Source organism: Thamnophis sirtalis, unplaced genomic scaffold (assembly GCF_051295495.1).
Source record: "Thamnophis sirtalis isolate CommonGarterSnake01/CBP01778 unplaced genomic scaffold, rThaSir2_p1.2 scaffold_14, whole genome shotgun sequence".
Taxonomy (NCBI): Eukaryota; Metazoa; Chordata; class Lepidosauria; order Squamata; family Natricidae; genus Thamnophis; species Thamnophis sirtalis.
Window position 1 is genome coordinate 7,184,478 of NW_028261394.1, and position 14,191 is coordinate 7,198,668.

A 14,191-nucleotide genomic window follows, 5' to 3' on the forward strand; every position below is an offset into this window, starting at 1 on the left:
ACACAACTAAGCTTTCATTTTTCTTCTTTTCAGAAACAGTTGACCTTTGAGGGGGGAAATGCAGTGCGGGGGGAGGGGCAGAAAAATCCATAATTTAGATTACGGCATATAAAACAAACTCTTGATTGTCTTCCCCGCTGAATGGAAGACAAACCCGAATCGGACCAGGCTCCCTACAGCTGGATTCTCCCAAAGGACGCCCTTCTATCCACCCCCCCACCATCACCACCAGAAAGTCCCCATTCGTGGCATTGTCTTCCAAACAAGCTGCTGGTTGATAGCAAGAAGGATCTGGAAAAGGGGTCTTTGCAGGGGTGAAATCCAGCAAGTTCTAGAGAACCGGTAGCAGAAACTTTGAGTAGTTCGGAGAACCGGCAAATGCCACCTCTGGCTGGCCCCAGAGTGAGGTGGGAGTGGGGATTTTGCAGTATCCTTCCCCTGGAGCGGGGAGGGAATGGAAATTTTGCAGTATTCTTCCCCTGGAGTGGGGTGGGAATGGCGATTTTGCAGTATCTTTCCCCTGGAGTGGGGAGGGAATGGGGATTTTGCAGTATCTTTCCCCTGGAGCGGGGAGGGAATGGGGATTTTGCAGTATCCTTCCCCTGGAGTGGGGAGGGAATGGGGATTTTGCAGTATCCTTCCCCTGGAGTGGGGAGGGAATGGGGATTTTGCAGTATCCTTCCCCTGGAGTGGGGAGGGAATGGGGATTTTGCAGTATCCTTCCCCTGGAGTGGGGAGGGAATGGGGATTTTGCAGTATCCTTCCCCTGGAGTGGGGAGGGAATGGAGATTTTACAGTATCCTTCCCCTGGAGTGGGGAGGGAATGGAGATTTTACAGTATCCTTCCCCTGGAGTGGGGAGGGAATGGGGATTTTGCAGTATCCTTCCCCTGGAGCGGGGAGGGAATGGGGATTTTACAGTATCCTTCCCCTGGAGTGGGGAGGGAATGGGGATTTTGCAGTATCCTTCCCCTGGAGTGGGGAGGGAATGGGGATTTTGCAGTATCCTTCCCCTGGAGCGGGGAGGGAATGGAGATTTTGCAGTATCTTTCCCCTGCCACGCCCAACAAGCCACACCTACCAAGCCACACCCACCAAGCCACGCCTACAGAACCAGTAGTCACACAGCTGACTTTTCATGCCTAAGGCGGGACTAGAACTCTCCATCTCCTGGTGATTGGTCCAAAGTCACCCAGCCAGCTTTCATTCCTAAGGCAGGACTAGAACTCTCCATCTCCTGATGACTGGCCCAAAGTCACCCAGCTGGCTTTCATACCCAAGACAGGACTAGAATCCACCATCACCTGGTTTCTAGCCTGGTGCTTTATCCACTAAGACCAAACTAAATTCTTGCAACCATCCATCGACATCCAGACTCAAAAGTTGGCCCTTGGTTTTTGGGGAATCTCTGCCCAATTGGGTAAGAAAAGACAGATTGACCACAAAACTCAAAATTCCCCCAGTAATTGATCCAAGCATCTCTGCTTCTCCAGATGTGCTGGGATACAGATGTTGTTTTTTTTTTTATTCTCAGCATGGAGCTAAAAAACAAACACACACAGATCCGATCTCCAGAATATGGATCAGCAGGCTTTGATGTTATGCAGATGAAGGAAGGCGGTTTTGGGGGTTTGGGGTCTGTCTGTCTCTCTCTGTCTGTCTGTCTCTGTCTGTCTATCTATCTCTCTCCATCTATCTCATTCTCTATCTCTCTGTCTCCATCTATCTCTCTTTTTCTTTCTCTCTCGCTCTGTAATTCTGTCTCTCTCTCTCTCTTTATCTCTCTCTGTCATTCTCTCTCTCTCTCTCATTCTTTCTGTCTCTCTGTCTGTGTGTCTGTCTGTCTCTCATTCTCTGTCTCTCTTTATCACTCTTTATCTCTCTCTCTGTGTGTCATTCTCTCTCTCTCTCTCTCTTTCATTCTCTCCATGTCTCTCTCTGTGTCTCTCTTTATCTCTCTCTCTGTGTCATTCTCTCTCTATCTCTCATTCTTTCTGTCTCACTGTCTGTCTCTCATTCTCTGTCTCTCTTTATCACTCTTTATCTCTCTCTGTGTGTGTCATTCTCTCTCTCTCCTCTCTCTCTTTCATTCTCTCCATGTCTCTCTCTGTGTCTCTCTTTATCTCTCTCTCTGTGTCATTCTCTCTCTATCTCTCATTCTTTCTGTCTCACTGTCTGTCTCATTCTCTGTCTCTCTTTATCACTCTTTATCTCTCTGTGTGTGTGTGTCATTCTCTCTCTCTCTCTCTCTCTCTCTTTCATTCTCTCCATGTCTCTCTCTGTGTCTCTTTTTATCTCTCTCTCTGTGTCATTCTCTCTCTATCTCTCATTCTTTCTGTCTCACTGTCTGTCTCTCATTCTCTTTCTCTGTCTCTCATTCTCTGTTTTAGATTGTTGTGCAAATCCAGGGTTGTTTTTAACACAGTTTATTAATTCAGGTGTGTGTGTGTGTGTGTGTTTAAATGTGAAACTGAACTGAAACTGCAGTCACTGCAACTCCGGCCATTCAGGAGAACAAAGGCCAAAACCAGGATTTTATCTCTAATCCTGGTCAACCAACAGAAGAAGGAATGTCAGAAGGGGGGACAAAAAGGCCTGGTTATTTTCCATTTTTTCCCCACCCCCCAATTCTGGCTTATCCAAATCAAGAAAGCTGCAAATCAAGCGGATCTTTTTACAAACCAAGCAGGGCCAGAAATTCGGAGCGATGGGGGGGACGGGACGTTTTTTTAATAATCAGTTCGGTTCAACTGAGGCCACCAGGAGCCCGGATCAAAATCCACAGCGTCAGAAATCACATGCACAACATTGACAGGGAAAAAAGAGCATGCAGTGTGGTGCCAAGTCCTTCCACGCCGATAGAAACGAAGACAGGTTGGGGGCAGGAATCCATGGGGGGAGGGAGGTTGAGAACAGAATTTGGGGTGGGGGTGTCTAAAATCTAGGGCTCAACACCCCCCCCCCCGCACGAGAGGAACCCAAATGCCCAGATTCCCATTCTAAAATCACCACTTCCACACGAACTATTCATAGCAGGCTCCCCAATATGATTAGCAAGCTTGCCAAACCCCTGCACCCCGGGGATAGGAGACTTCAACTGGACTCCAGCTCCCATCATCCTTGACCCCAGAACAGAGGGGTAGGTTGGCACAGCGGCACCCAAAGGCCAGCCTGTCGTGTTCCGACTTTGCTGAGCTCAAGCTATTTACTCCGCGGCGTCCCGCACAGGCTTGAATCACGTTTGTGTGTGCTTGTGTGTGTGCGTGTGCGTGTGTGTGTCCCACAAGAGAATCCACCTCCATCAGCCCACAGCCCTGGGGATCACGAACAGAGACGCCAACCCTAAACCGTTTTAAGCGCTTTGGCTGGTCTTTCGCCTTCCCGTGCCAAGCCGGATCGTGGGAACCCACCGAAGCGTGTTCACGATCCCTCCACCCCCTCAAAAAAACCCAAACTCTCAAACTGGGGGAGAGGGGAGAATCGCCTACCGCCCCTCTCCCGGGAGTCTACCTTGCCCAGCTCCTTCCTCCCCAGCACCCCACAAAAAGGCGCCCCTTCCCCCAAGAATGCCCGACGTGAAATCTTGGAGATCCTCTTTGCACGCGCTCAGAGGCACTCTCGTCTGACCCCGGCACCGGTTGGGGGGAGTGGGCGGCAGACCCCTCTATCTGCGGTCCCTTCTCTCCAGTCCCCCGCCCAAAAAGGCGCCCCTTAAGAATGCGCGGCTTCAAATCTTGGGGTGTCCCTCTGCACGCGCTCAGAGGCACTCTCGTCCGACCCCAGCACGGGACGGAGATGGGGGTGAAACACCTGCGCTGCCTCCTCTCCCTCCCCTCCAAAGGCGCCCCCCTAAGAATGCGCGGCTTCAAATCTTGGGGTGCCTCTCTGTACGCGCTCAGATGCACTCTCGTCCGACCCCAACATGGGAAGGAAATGGGGGGGAAAGCCCTCCATCTGCGCTCCCCCCTCTCCAGTCTCCCCCAAAAGGCGCCCCTTAAGAATGCCCGTCTTGAAATCTTGGGGTGCCTCTCTGTACGCGCTCAGAGGCACTCTCGTCCGACCCCAGCATGGGAAGGAAATGGGGGGAAGCCCTCCATCTGCGCTCCCTCCTCTCCAGTCTCCTCCAAAGGCGCCCCCCTAAGAATGCGCGGCTTCAAATCTTGGGGTGCCTCTCTGTACGCGCTCAGAGGCACTCTCGCCCGACCCCAGCATGGGAAGGAAATGGGGGGGAAAGCCCTCCATCTGCGCTCCCCCCTCTCCAGTCTCCCCCAAAAGGCGCCCCTTAAGAATGCCCAGCTTGAAATCTTGGGGTGCCCCTCTGCACGCGCTCAGAGGCACTCTCGTCCGACCCCGGCGCGTCACGGAGTTGGAGTGGGGGAAGGAGGAAACCCCTCTCTCTGAGCCCCCTCCCCAGCCTCCTTTTGCCCGGAGCGGCTCGCCCGGCTCGGATGCAACGCCAGCCGCGGCCGGCCTTGGCAACTCACCGCTTCCTCCTCCTCCTCCTCCTCCGTCTTCGTCCATGGTGGGGCAGCGTCTCCCCCGGAGCAACAGCAACCACAGCCGCTCGGCTCGGCAGGGGAAAGGAAGCGCCGCCGCCCGCCTGGCTTCCCAACGCCGCCGCTTCTGCAGCTGTTGCAGCTGTTTTCAGCCGCCGCTGGCTCGGCCCGCCCGGCTCATCTGACCCGGTGCAGCCTCCGCGGAAATGGGCGGGCGAGGATGCCTCGCCTCTCCCCCGGCTCCTTCTGCCCCGCCTGCGCTGCTGCGCTGCTTGGCTCCGGCCAGGGGAGAGGGAGGGATGCCCAGGGAGGGGAAGGGGAGGGCTGGGGAAGGGAGGGAGCCATTCAGGGGCACCTCTCCAACCAACCACCGCCAGGGGGCAGCCGAGGGGGACCCAGGGGCCAGATGGGTCTCTCCCACCCCCCCACCCCCCAAAAAAGGATACTGGTCTGGAGAATGATGCACCCCCTCCATCCTCTCTCCATCCATCCACCTGGTTCTTAGAGTTGGTACCCTGGGAAGCTTAAAGGGACTGATTGGCACCCTAACCCCCAACCCCACCCCCCAAACTTTAGCCTTAGGGATGTGCCATGTTCTGGTATGATGTTGTGTTGGGTTGTGCAGGAAGACCACAACTTAACAACAGTTCATTCGGGGAAGTTACAAACCGCACTGGGGAAAAAAGGGACTTATGACCGATTTTCACACTTATGACAGTTCCCTGGCAAATGACTCGCATTTATGATGGCTGCGGGGGGGGGTGTTGCCACGTGATCTCCTTTTGTGCCCTCCTGGCTAAGCGAAGTCAATGAGGAAGCCAGGTTCTCTTGGCAGCTTTGTTATTAACTGCAGTGATTTGCTTAACGACTGTGGCAAGCAATGTCATAAAATGGGACAGAAATTTCACTGTCTCATTTAGCAACGGAGATTCGGAGCTCAATTGTAGTCGACTTGGATTCAATTCAATTCAAAAGAGGCGAAGCAAATTTTCCAAGGATTCTCTCTTTCTCTCTCTCTCCATCTCTCTCTCTCTCTCTCTCTCTATCTCTCTCTCTTTCTCTTTCTCTCCATCTCTCTTTCTCTATCTCTATCTCTGTCTCCATCTCTATCTCTCTTTATCTTTCTCTCTTTGTGTCTCTCTCTCTGTCTCTCTGTCTTTCTTTCTGTCATTCTATGACTGTCTCTCTCTGTCTCTCTCTCTCTGTCTGTCTCTGTCTGTCTGTATCTCTCTCTCCATCTATCTCATTCTCTATCTCTCTGTCTCCATCTCTCTCTTTTTCTTTCTCTCTCGTCTGTAATTCTCTGTCTCTCTCTCACTGTCTGTCTCTCTGTGTCTCTCTCTATCTTTAGCTCTCTGTCATTCTCTCTCTCTCATTCTTTCTGTCTCTCTGTCTGTGTGTCTGTCTGTCTCTCATTCTGTCTCTCTTTATCTCTCTCTGTGTGTGTCATTCTCTCTCTCTCTCTCATTCTCTCCATGTCTCTCTCTGTGTCTCTCTTTATCTCTCTCTCTCTCTGTGTGTGTCATTCTCTCTATCTCTCATTCTCTCCATGTCTGTCTCTCTGTCTGTCTCTCATTCTCTGTCTGTCTGTCTCTCATTCTCTGTCTCTCTCTATCTCTCTTTATCTCTCTGTGTGTGTGTCATTCTCTTTCTATCTCTCATTCTCTCCATGTCTGTCTCTCTGTCTATCTGTCTGTCTCTCTCTCCCTCTTTCTCTCTGTCTATCCCTCATTCTCTCTTTATTTGTCTGTCTGTCTCTATCTCAATATCACTGCTCACTCTTTTGCATGTTAAAAACAGTGCAACGAAAGGCATCCGTATTAACATCTAACCTTCGCAACGGCAAAGCGAGGTGCCACCAGTTGTGCTTTCAGCAGTGAATCAGCCGTCTGCTGAGGTTAAGACGTGGGTGATCTCCAGGCAGTACTCAACCTCGTATGCTTCCAACTGTGGTTTCGTGGTCTCCGTAGGCCACCTACGTGCTTCTCAAGCTCTCGAAATTCTTCTGCTGGAAGAAATGTCTGCTGGAAACCCCTTTTCAAGTCCCCTTCCTTCAAACTAACCGAGTCACGTAAAGTTCACATGCACGCCACAGTCCTTACAATTTCAAAATGAATAATTCTGATCATTTTCATTGTTTTAAGCCACCGCGATGAGAGGCAGAGGAAAACCCTGGACAATTTATTTTACAAATAACAACTTTGCCCAAATGAGACTCTTTGGTTCTTTGATCCTTGGTTAAGGAGCAAAAAATTAAACAAACAAAAAAATATGAGGTCAGAATCAGACAGTGAGGAGGTTGGGGAGGAAGATGGGCTATATCGGAACAAATAGGAACTCTCGGAAATTAAAGTGAGCCCCTCTGACGTCAGTTTTTAATGTTCATCTCAATAACATAAAGACAGCTGATCCCTTTAGGTAACATTGTCAGAGTGCTCTGATGATGTTACCTAGTTGGGTAATGAAATGTCTCCAAGAAAACAACAAAGCTTGGTGTTGTGGCCTGCCAGCAGAGCTGGCTGTAGATTCGGACAGTGAGGAGGTTGGGGAGGAACGTGGGCCAGTCCTGGAGTCTGGGGAAGGCTCTGATGAGGGCTCTGTGTCGGAGGCAGAGAGGGGGCCAGAGCCGTATGCCAGTTATCAGCTGCCTTCAGAGGCAGACATCAGTGAGGCAGAACAACAGCTGGAGCCTCTTCCCAGTGTGCGCATGCTCAGAGTTGCCAGACGAAGGGAAGAGCTAAAGATCAGGGGTTGACTTGGGAGTGAGGCCGCAGGTGGACGGTGAATGGCCCCTCCCAGAGGAAATAAAAGAGGAGTGAAAGGGGAGTGGAGTTTGCAGGAGACAATTATTTCGCTTAATTGGTTTGGGACTCTCTGAGATTCTTTGCCAAGTTTTGCAGATGTCAGCCTGGCAGCTCTCCAAGCCAGATAAGGTCTGTGACTGTAAATCCTCCCTTGAAAGACTTTGCTGGGTGTGAATGAGCAGAATTCACAGTCAATGAATGAAAGGGTTTTTTGTTGGGACTTCAGGCTCTCGGGAAGCCTCGGTCAAAACAACCTGCTTCATATTTTTCTCCCCCCCCCCCCGGCAAAAAAAAAGGAAGTCCAATTTTTCTTCCCACCATTCCTCCGTTGTTTCCAAGTTGGATTGTCAAACCAGCACGACCAGAAAATCCAGACACATAACCGAGGGTAGAACTCAAGTGGAATTTAAGCATGCAAGGAGGTGTGATTGGAATTAATATCAACCCTGACACAACAGGTTGGATGAAAAACACGTCCCAAGTTTGAAAAGAAGCTTTACTATAAAAGGAGAAACAAACAAAGAAAAAAATCTAGAAAAGACGCATTTGTTAAAATTCGATCGAATTCCCTTCGGAGGCGGATCGAGCGAAGATGGTGTTTTCAAGCTGAGTTTTCTTCACGTGCATTTTGATCAAACCGGTGATGGCTTCGTTGTGAAACATTTCGGCAAGCTGCAAAGGGGTCAGGCCTCCCATCACGCTATTTACATCTGCGGCAGCATTCAGCAATAAGTAGCAAATGCCCAGATGCCCTGAAAGGAAGGAAGGAAAGCAGGAGGGAGGGGAGGGAGGGGGAAGGAAGGAAGGAAAAAAGAAAGAAAGGAAAAGAAAAGAAAGAAAGAAAAGGAGGAGGAGGGAGGGAAGGAAAGAAGAAAGGAAAGGAAAGAAGGAAAGGAAAGGAAGAAAGAAGAGGAGGAGGGAGGGAAGGAAAAAAGAAAGGAAAGAAGGAAAGGAAGAAAGAAGAGAGGGAGGGAAGGAAAAAAGAAAGAAAGGAAAGGAAAAGAAAGAAGGAAAAGAAAGAAAGAAAAGGAGGAGGGAGGGAAGGAAAAAAGAAAGAATGGAAAGGAAAGAAAGGAAAAGAAAAAAGCATGAGGGAGGGAAGGAAAAAAAAGAAAAAGGAAAGAAGGAAAGGAAAGGAAAGAAAGAAAAGCAGGAGGAGGGAGGGAAGGAAGGAAAAAAGAAAGGAAAGGAAAAAAGGAAAGGAAAGGAAGAAAGAGGAGGAGAGGGAGGGAAGGAAAAAGAAAGAAAGGAAAGGAAAAGAAGGAAAAGAAAAGAAAGAAAGAAAAAGAAAAGGAGGAGGAGGGAAGGAAAAAAGAAAGAATGGACAGGAAAGAAAGGAAAAGAAAAAAGGATGAGGGAGGGAAGGAAAAAAGAAAGGAAAGGAAGGAAAGGAAGAAAGAAGAGGAGAGAGGGAAGGAAAAAAGAAAGAAAGGAAAGAAAGGAAAAAGAAAAAAGGATGAGGGAGGGAAGGAAAAAAGAAAGAAAGGAAAGAAGGAAAGAAGAAAGAAAAGGAGGAGGAGGGAGGGAAGGAAGGAAGGAAAAAAGAAAAGGAAAGGAAAGAAGGAAAGGAAAGGAAGAAATAAAAGGAGGGAGGGAAGGAAAAAAGAAGAAAGAAAATTTATGAAATGATTCTCTCCATTTATGCCAAATCTGCCATGAGATTTATTTTAGCTTCTCTATTAATTACTTATTCATGATTAGATTTATATCTAATATAAACTTATCACATTGGAATTATTTTCTTCTTCAACGACAACCTTACGTGGCAAGTTGGGCTGATGGAGGAGGATTAATCTACAAGTAGTCCTCGACCATTAGTAACCATTCAACGTGTAAAAGGGACTTACAACTGGTCCTCACACTTGCGACCCTCAAGGTAGCCCCATGATCATGTGATCAAAATTCAGATGCTTGGCCACTGGCATGTACTTATGACGGATGCAGTGTCCCGGGGTCAAATGGTCCCTTTTTGCGACCTTCTGACAAGCCAAGTCCATGGGAGAGTCAGATTCAGTTAAAAACCATGTTACTAACAGTGCGCGCCTGCGCAGAGCTGCCAGAAGAAAAGAACAGCTCAGAAATCAGGGTCAACTTGGGAGTAAAGCCACAGGTGGACAGTGAATGGCCCCTCCCATAGGACATAGAAGAGGAGCGAAATGGGCTTTTGCAGGAAACAATTCGTTCATTCAGATTCATTCCAGGAGTGTGAAGATCTGTCCATGAATCTCAGAGACTCTGTGCCCAAGTCTTTCCTTGCACAGCACCTCATTTGGAAAATATTTACATCATGGCAGCTTTCCAAGCTAGATAAGGTCTGTGGTCATAAATACACCTTTGAAAGACTGTTTGCCAGGCCTTTGTTGGATGTGAACAAGATGAATTCACATTCATTTAATAAAAGGGGTTTTGTCGGGACCAGGAATCTGCCTCGTGTTTTTTGGGAGAAGCCTAGCTCACAACGACTCCACATTTGAAAACCTCACCGAGTTGCTTCGGCACAATCACACATTTTTGTGGGCTCACTTTTCTTATTTCTAACAACGGCTGTTTATGATAGATTTAGTCTGGTTTATAACCCAAGCGCCTTTTATGGCTGCCCTGAAATCCAGCTTCCACTGAGGCTATCAATAAGGGAGAATTATAGCCATCATAACATTATTTTATGAAGGATCCAAGGAGGAAAACCCCAGTAAAAATGCCCATTATCCAAGCATCAAATAAAAATTTAGGAGGATTTTATATCCTGAAGAGGATAAAGCTCAATGTCCAAAGTTTACAGAATACAGAATAACAGAGTTGGAAGGGACCTTGGAGGTCTTCTAGTCCAACCCCCTGCTCAAGCAGGAGACCTTTTACTACATCAGATAAATGACTGTCCAGTCTCTTCTTGAAAACCTCCACCCACAATTTCTGGAGGAAAGCAGTTCCATTGATTAATTGTCCTCTTATAGGACAATTAGGAACGTTTTCTAATTTCCTCTTAGGAAATTTCTCTTTAATTCTAGGTTGCTTCTCTCCCTGTTTAGTTTCAATCCATTGCTTCTTGTCCTGCCTTCTGACCAGCGGTGGTATTCAATCAGTTCGAGTCGGTTTGCACGAATAGTTTGCTCTTTGGAGAATAGTTTGACTCCCTCTTCTTTGTGGCAACCCCTGAGATATTGGAACATTGCTATCATGTCTCCCCTGGTCCTTCTTTTCATTAAACTAGACATACCCAATTCTTAGAATAGAATAACAGAGTTGGAAGGGACCTTGGAGGTCTTCTAGTCCAACCCCCTGCTTAGGCAGGAAACCCTACACCACTTCAGACAAATGGTTGTCCAACCACTTCTTAAAAACTTCCAGAGTTGGAGCATTCGCAACTTCTGGAGGCAAGTTGTTCCACTGGTTAATTGATCTAACTATCAGGAAATTCCTCCTCAGTTCTAAGTTGCTTCTCTCCTGGATTAGTTTCCACCCATTGCTTCTACACTCAGGTGCCTTGGAGAATAGCTTGACTCCCTCTTCTTTGGGGCAGCCCCTGAGATATTGGAAGACTGCTATCATGTCTCCCCTGGTCCTTCTTTTCATTAAACTAGACATACCCGATGCTTAGAATAGAATAACAGAGTTGGAAGGGACCTTGGAAGTCTTCTAGTCCAACCTCCTGCCTAGGCAGGAAACCCTACATCCCTTCAGACAAATGGTTATCCAACATCTTCTTAAAGACATCCAGTGTTAGAGCATTCACAACTTCTGGAGGCAAGTTGTTCCACTGGTTAATTGATCTAACTATCAGGATTTTCCTCCTTCTAGATTGCTTCTCTCCTGGATTATAGTGGTTAAATGCAACACTGCAGGCTACTTCAGCTGACTGCAGTTCTGCAGTTCGGCTGTTCAAATCTCACCGGCTCAGGGTTGACTCAGCCTTCCATCCTTCCGAGGTGGGTAAAATGAGGACCCGGATTGTTGTTGGGGGCGATATGCTGACTCTGTAAGCCCTATGAAGCGGTATATAAGTCTAATTGCTATTGCTATTGGATTATTTTCCACCCATTGCTTCTTGTTTTACTCTGAGGTGCCAACTATTGGATAAAAGTTTGACTCCCTTCTCTTTGTAGCAACCCCTGAGATATTGGAAGACTGCTATCATGTCTCCCCTGGTCCTTCTTTTCATTAAGACATACCCAGTTCCCACAACCGTTCCTCGTATGCTTTAGCCTCCAATCCCCTAATCATCTTTGTTGCTCTTCTCTGCACTCTTTCCAGAGTCTCCACATCTTTTTTGTAGCGTGACCACCAAAACTGGGAGCAATATTTTCATATTTACCATAAACAATTGCCAAATGCAACGGAGTTGCCCCGTCACACTGGGGGTTTTGGACGTTCACATTAATCCCGGGATAATGCAAAAGCAGAGAAATGAGATGCATTTTGCCAGTGTTCACTGCAGCGTGCAGGGGAGTGTTCCCATTTTCGGCCGCTTGGTTTATGTCAGGTACGGGGAGAGCCTGCAAATCACAACATCACGGAAAGGCGTTAGCAGGAAAGAACATAACTTGAGATCTCCAACACAGGTAAGTTCTCGGCTTATGCCCACAGTTGAGCCTTTACTTTACTTTACTTTAATAAAATTTGTATGCCGCCCACTCCCTTGGGACTCTGGGCGGCTCACAGCAAGACAAAAGAACATATAAAAAAATTAAAACAATGATACAAGTTGTTAAAAATTCCACAACATCCATTCCATCGAAGTGGGGCTGGATATCAATCAACAGCCCCAGGCCTGCCGAACAGCCAGGTCTTGGTGGCTTTACGGAAGGCCGGGAGAATAGTAAGGGTCCGGATCTCTACGGGAAGATCGTTCCACAGGGCTGGCACAGCTACAGAGAAGGCCCTCCCCCGGGGGGCCGCCAGCCGGAATTGTCCGGTCGACGGCACCCGGAGGAGGCCCAACCTGTGTGATCTTGTTGGTCGTTGGGAGGTAAGTGGCAGGAGGCGGTCTCTCAGGTAGCCAGGTCCTAAACCATATAGGGCTTTAAAAGTCGTGGCACGACAAAACCGCGCTCGTCAAAATAGCGGTGATAAAATCGCGTCGCTAAAGCCGCGACGTCATCACCGCGTGTCATCACCGCCGCGACAACAGCGCGGCGACAGAAGGGTGCTTTAAAACAGCGCGGCGGCAGAAAGCGGATTTAAATTAAGGTAAGGGTTAGGATTAGGTTTAGGGGTTTGTTTTAGGGTTAGGTTTAGGTTTAGGTTTAGGTTTAGGTTTAGGTTTAGGTTTAGGTTTAGGTTTAGGTTTAGGGTTAGGGTTAGGGTTAGGGTTAGGTTTAGGGTTAGGTTTAGGGTTAGGTTTAGGGTTAGGTTTAGGATGCTGAGTGCTTGGGAATGCGTGGATTTGCCCTCCGCGATTATGTCATCGCGGTAGGGTCGCGTTTTTCCTTAGCGCTTCGAACGGCGCGAATTAGTCTTCGCGCTTATGTCTCCGCGGATAAGGGCTTCGCGGATTTGTGGTGGAACCTTAAAAGTAACGACTAGCACCTTGAAGCGCGTCCGGAGACCAATGGGGAGCCAGTGCAGCTCGCGGAGGATGGGTGTAACATGGGTGTATTCTGGGTGTAGCCCCAGAATTTCTGTTGTTAAGAGAGGCAGCTGACAAGTGAGTATTGCCCCATGTTACCACCTTCCTTGCCACCGTTGCAGGGGTGAGATTCAGCCGGATCAGACTGATCCGTGCCAACCGGGTGTTAATTTTACATCTAGTTCGCCAAACCAGTAGTTGAGGACCGGCTGGCCCCGTCCACCTCTCCCCTCCCCTCCCAGGAGTCTCCACGCAGCCCATTTTGGATGCCAGATAAATGCAGGGCCCACATGAATGCTCTAACACGGGCCTACTAGAAGTAACGGAAGTCCGGAAACGGCGCCATATCCAGCCTCCGGAGCCCGGGGGAGATCGTTTTCGCCCTCCCGGAGGCTCAAGGAAATCCTCTGGAGTCTGGGGAGGGCAAAAACACACACACCCCTCTGTGGCGCAGGAAGCTGACTAGGCCACACCCCCGTGGCCACGCCCACCCCGCCACTGCTATACTTTTTCCATCCCACCCCTCCACAGTAGGTTAAATTATTCACCGCAGTCGTTAAGTTACTTTATACTCTCTTTGAGAAATCTGCAATCATCAAGGTTTCTTGCACAGCACTGACCATTTCAAGAAAATACTCCAGAATCTTAGACTGGTCATAGATAGTGGCCAAAAATAAAAGATTTCGGTTCTTTTCATCCACGATGCTCAAGTCCAGCTTCTGGCTTCGGACCAGATAATCCAAGACGTCAGCGTATCCCCACTGGACCGTCTGCAGAGTTCTTAGGAGGCAGAAAAACAAAGACATGGAATAGTTAGAACTATTTGCAAAAGGACTAGACCAGAGGTGTCCAAACTTGGGAACCAGAGGTGGGTTCCTACCAGTTCGCACCTATTCGGTAGAACCGGTTCGTCAAATCTACCGGGCCGGTTAGAAGAGGTTCCACCAGTGGACCCAGAAAGCAGGCCACACCTACAGAAGAGGTTCCAAAAATTTTTTGAAACCCACCACTGCTGAAGGGTTAGGGGTACAAGGGTCTTGTAACTTGAGAGCTTTAAGACTTGCATGCTTCAATGCCAGAGTTCCTGAGCCAACGTGACTGGAGGAGGAATTCTGGGAGTTGAAGTCCACAAGTCTTAAAGCTGTCAAGTTTGAACACCCCTGGGTTTTTTTTTCTAAAGGGTTAGGGGTGCGAGGGGCTTGTAACTTGACAGCTTTAAGACTTGCATGCTTCAATGCCAGAGTTCCTGAGCCAACGTGACTGGAGGAGGAATTCTGGGAGTTGAAGTCCACAAGTCTTAAAGCTGTCAAGTTTGAACACTCCTGGGGT

General features: G+C 48.6%; 2 protein-coding genes across 4 annotated transcripts in view; both read right to left on the reverse strand.

Annotated features, from left to right (window-relative positions):
- Positions 1-4,595, reverse strand: part of CYTH3 (cytohesin 3) — a 65,857-nt gene extending 61,262 nt beyond the window's left edge. Inside the window, exon 1 of the mRNA XM_087701775.1 lies at positions 4,484-4,595. Within this exon, the coding sequence (XP_087557901.1) occupies positions 4,484-4,520 (37 nt within the window). The 5' untranslated portion in view covers positions 4,521-4,595. The remainder of the gene's footprint in view (positions 1-4,483) is intronic.
- Positions 4,596-7,776: 3,181 nt separating this feature from the next.
- FAM220A (family with sequence similarity 220 member A) overlaps positions 7,777-14,191 on the reverse strand; it is a 19,381-nt gene continuing 12,966 nt past the window's right edge. For 2 of the 3 annotated variants that reach the window (XM_087728551.1, XM_087728550.1), the window contains exons 4-6: positions 13,483-13,642; positions 11,609-11,789; positions 7,777-8,051 (exon numbers count right to left, since the gene is read on the reverse strand). In XM_087728551.1, coding sequence (XP_087584677.1) covers positions 7,849-8,051; positions 11,609-11,789; positions 13,483-13,642 — 544 coding nt within the window. In that variant the 3' untranslated portion in view covers positions 7,777-7,848. The remainder of the gene's footprint in view (positions 8,052-11,608; positions 11,790-13,482; positions 13,643-14,191) is intronic. The other variant, XM_087728552.1, reaches the window with a different exon arrangement.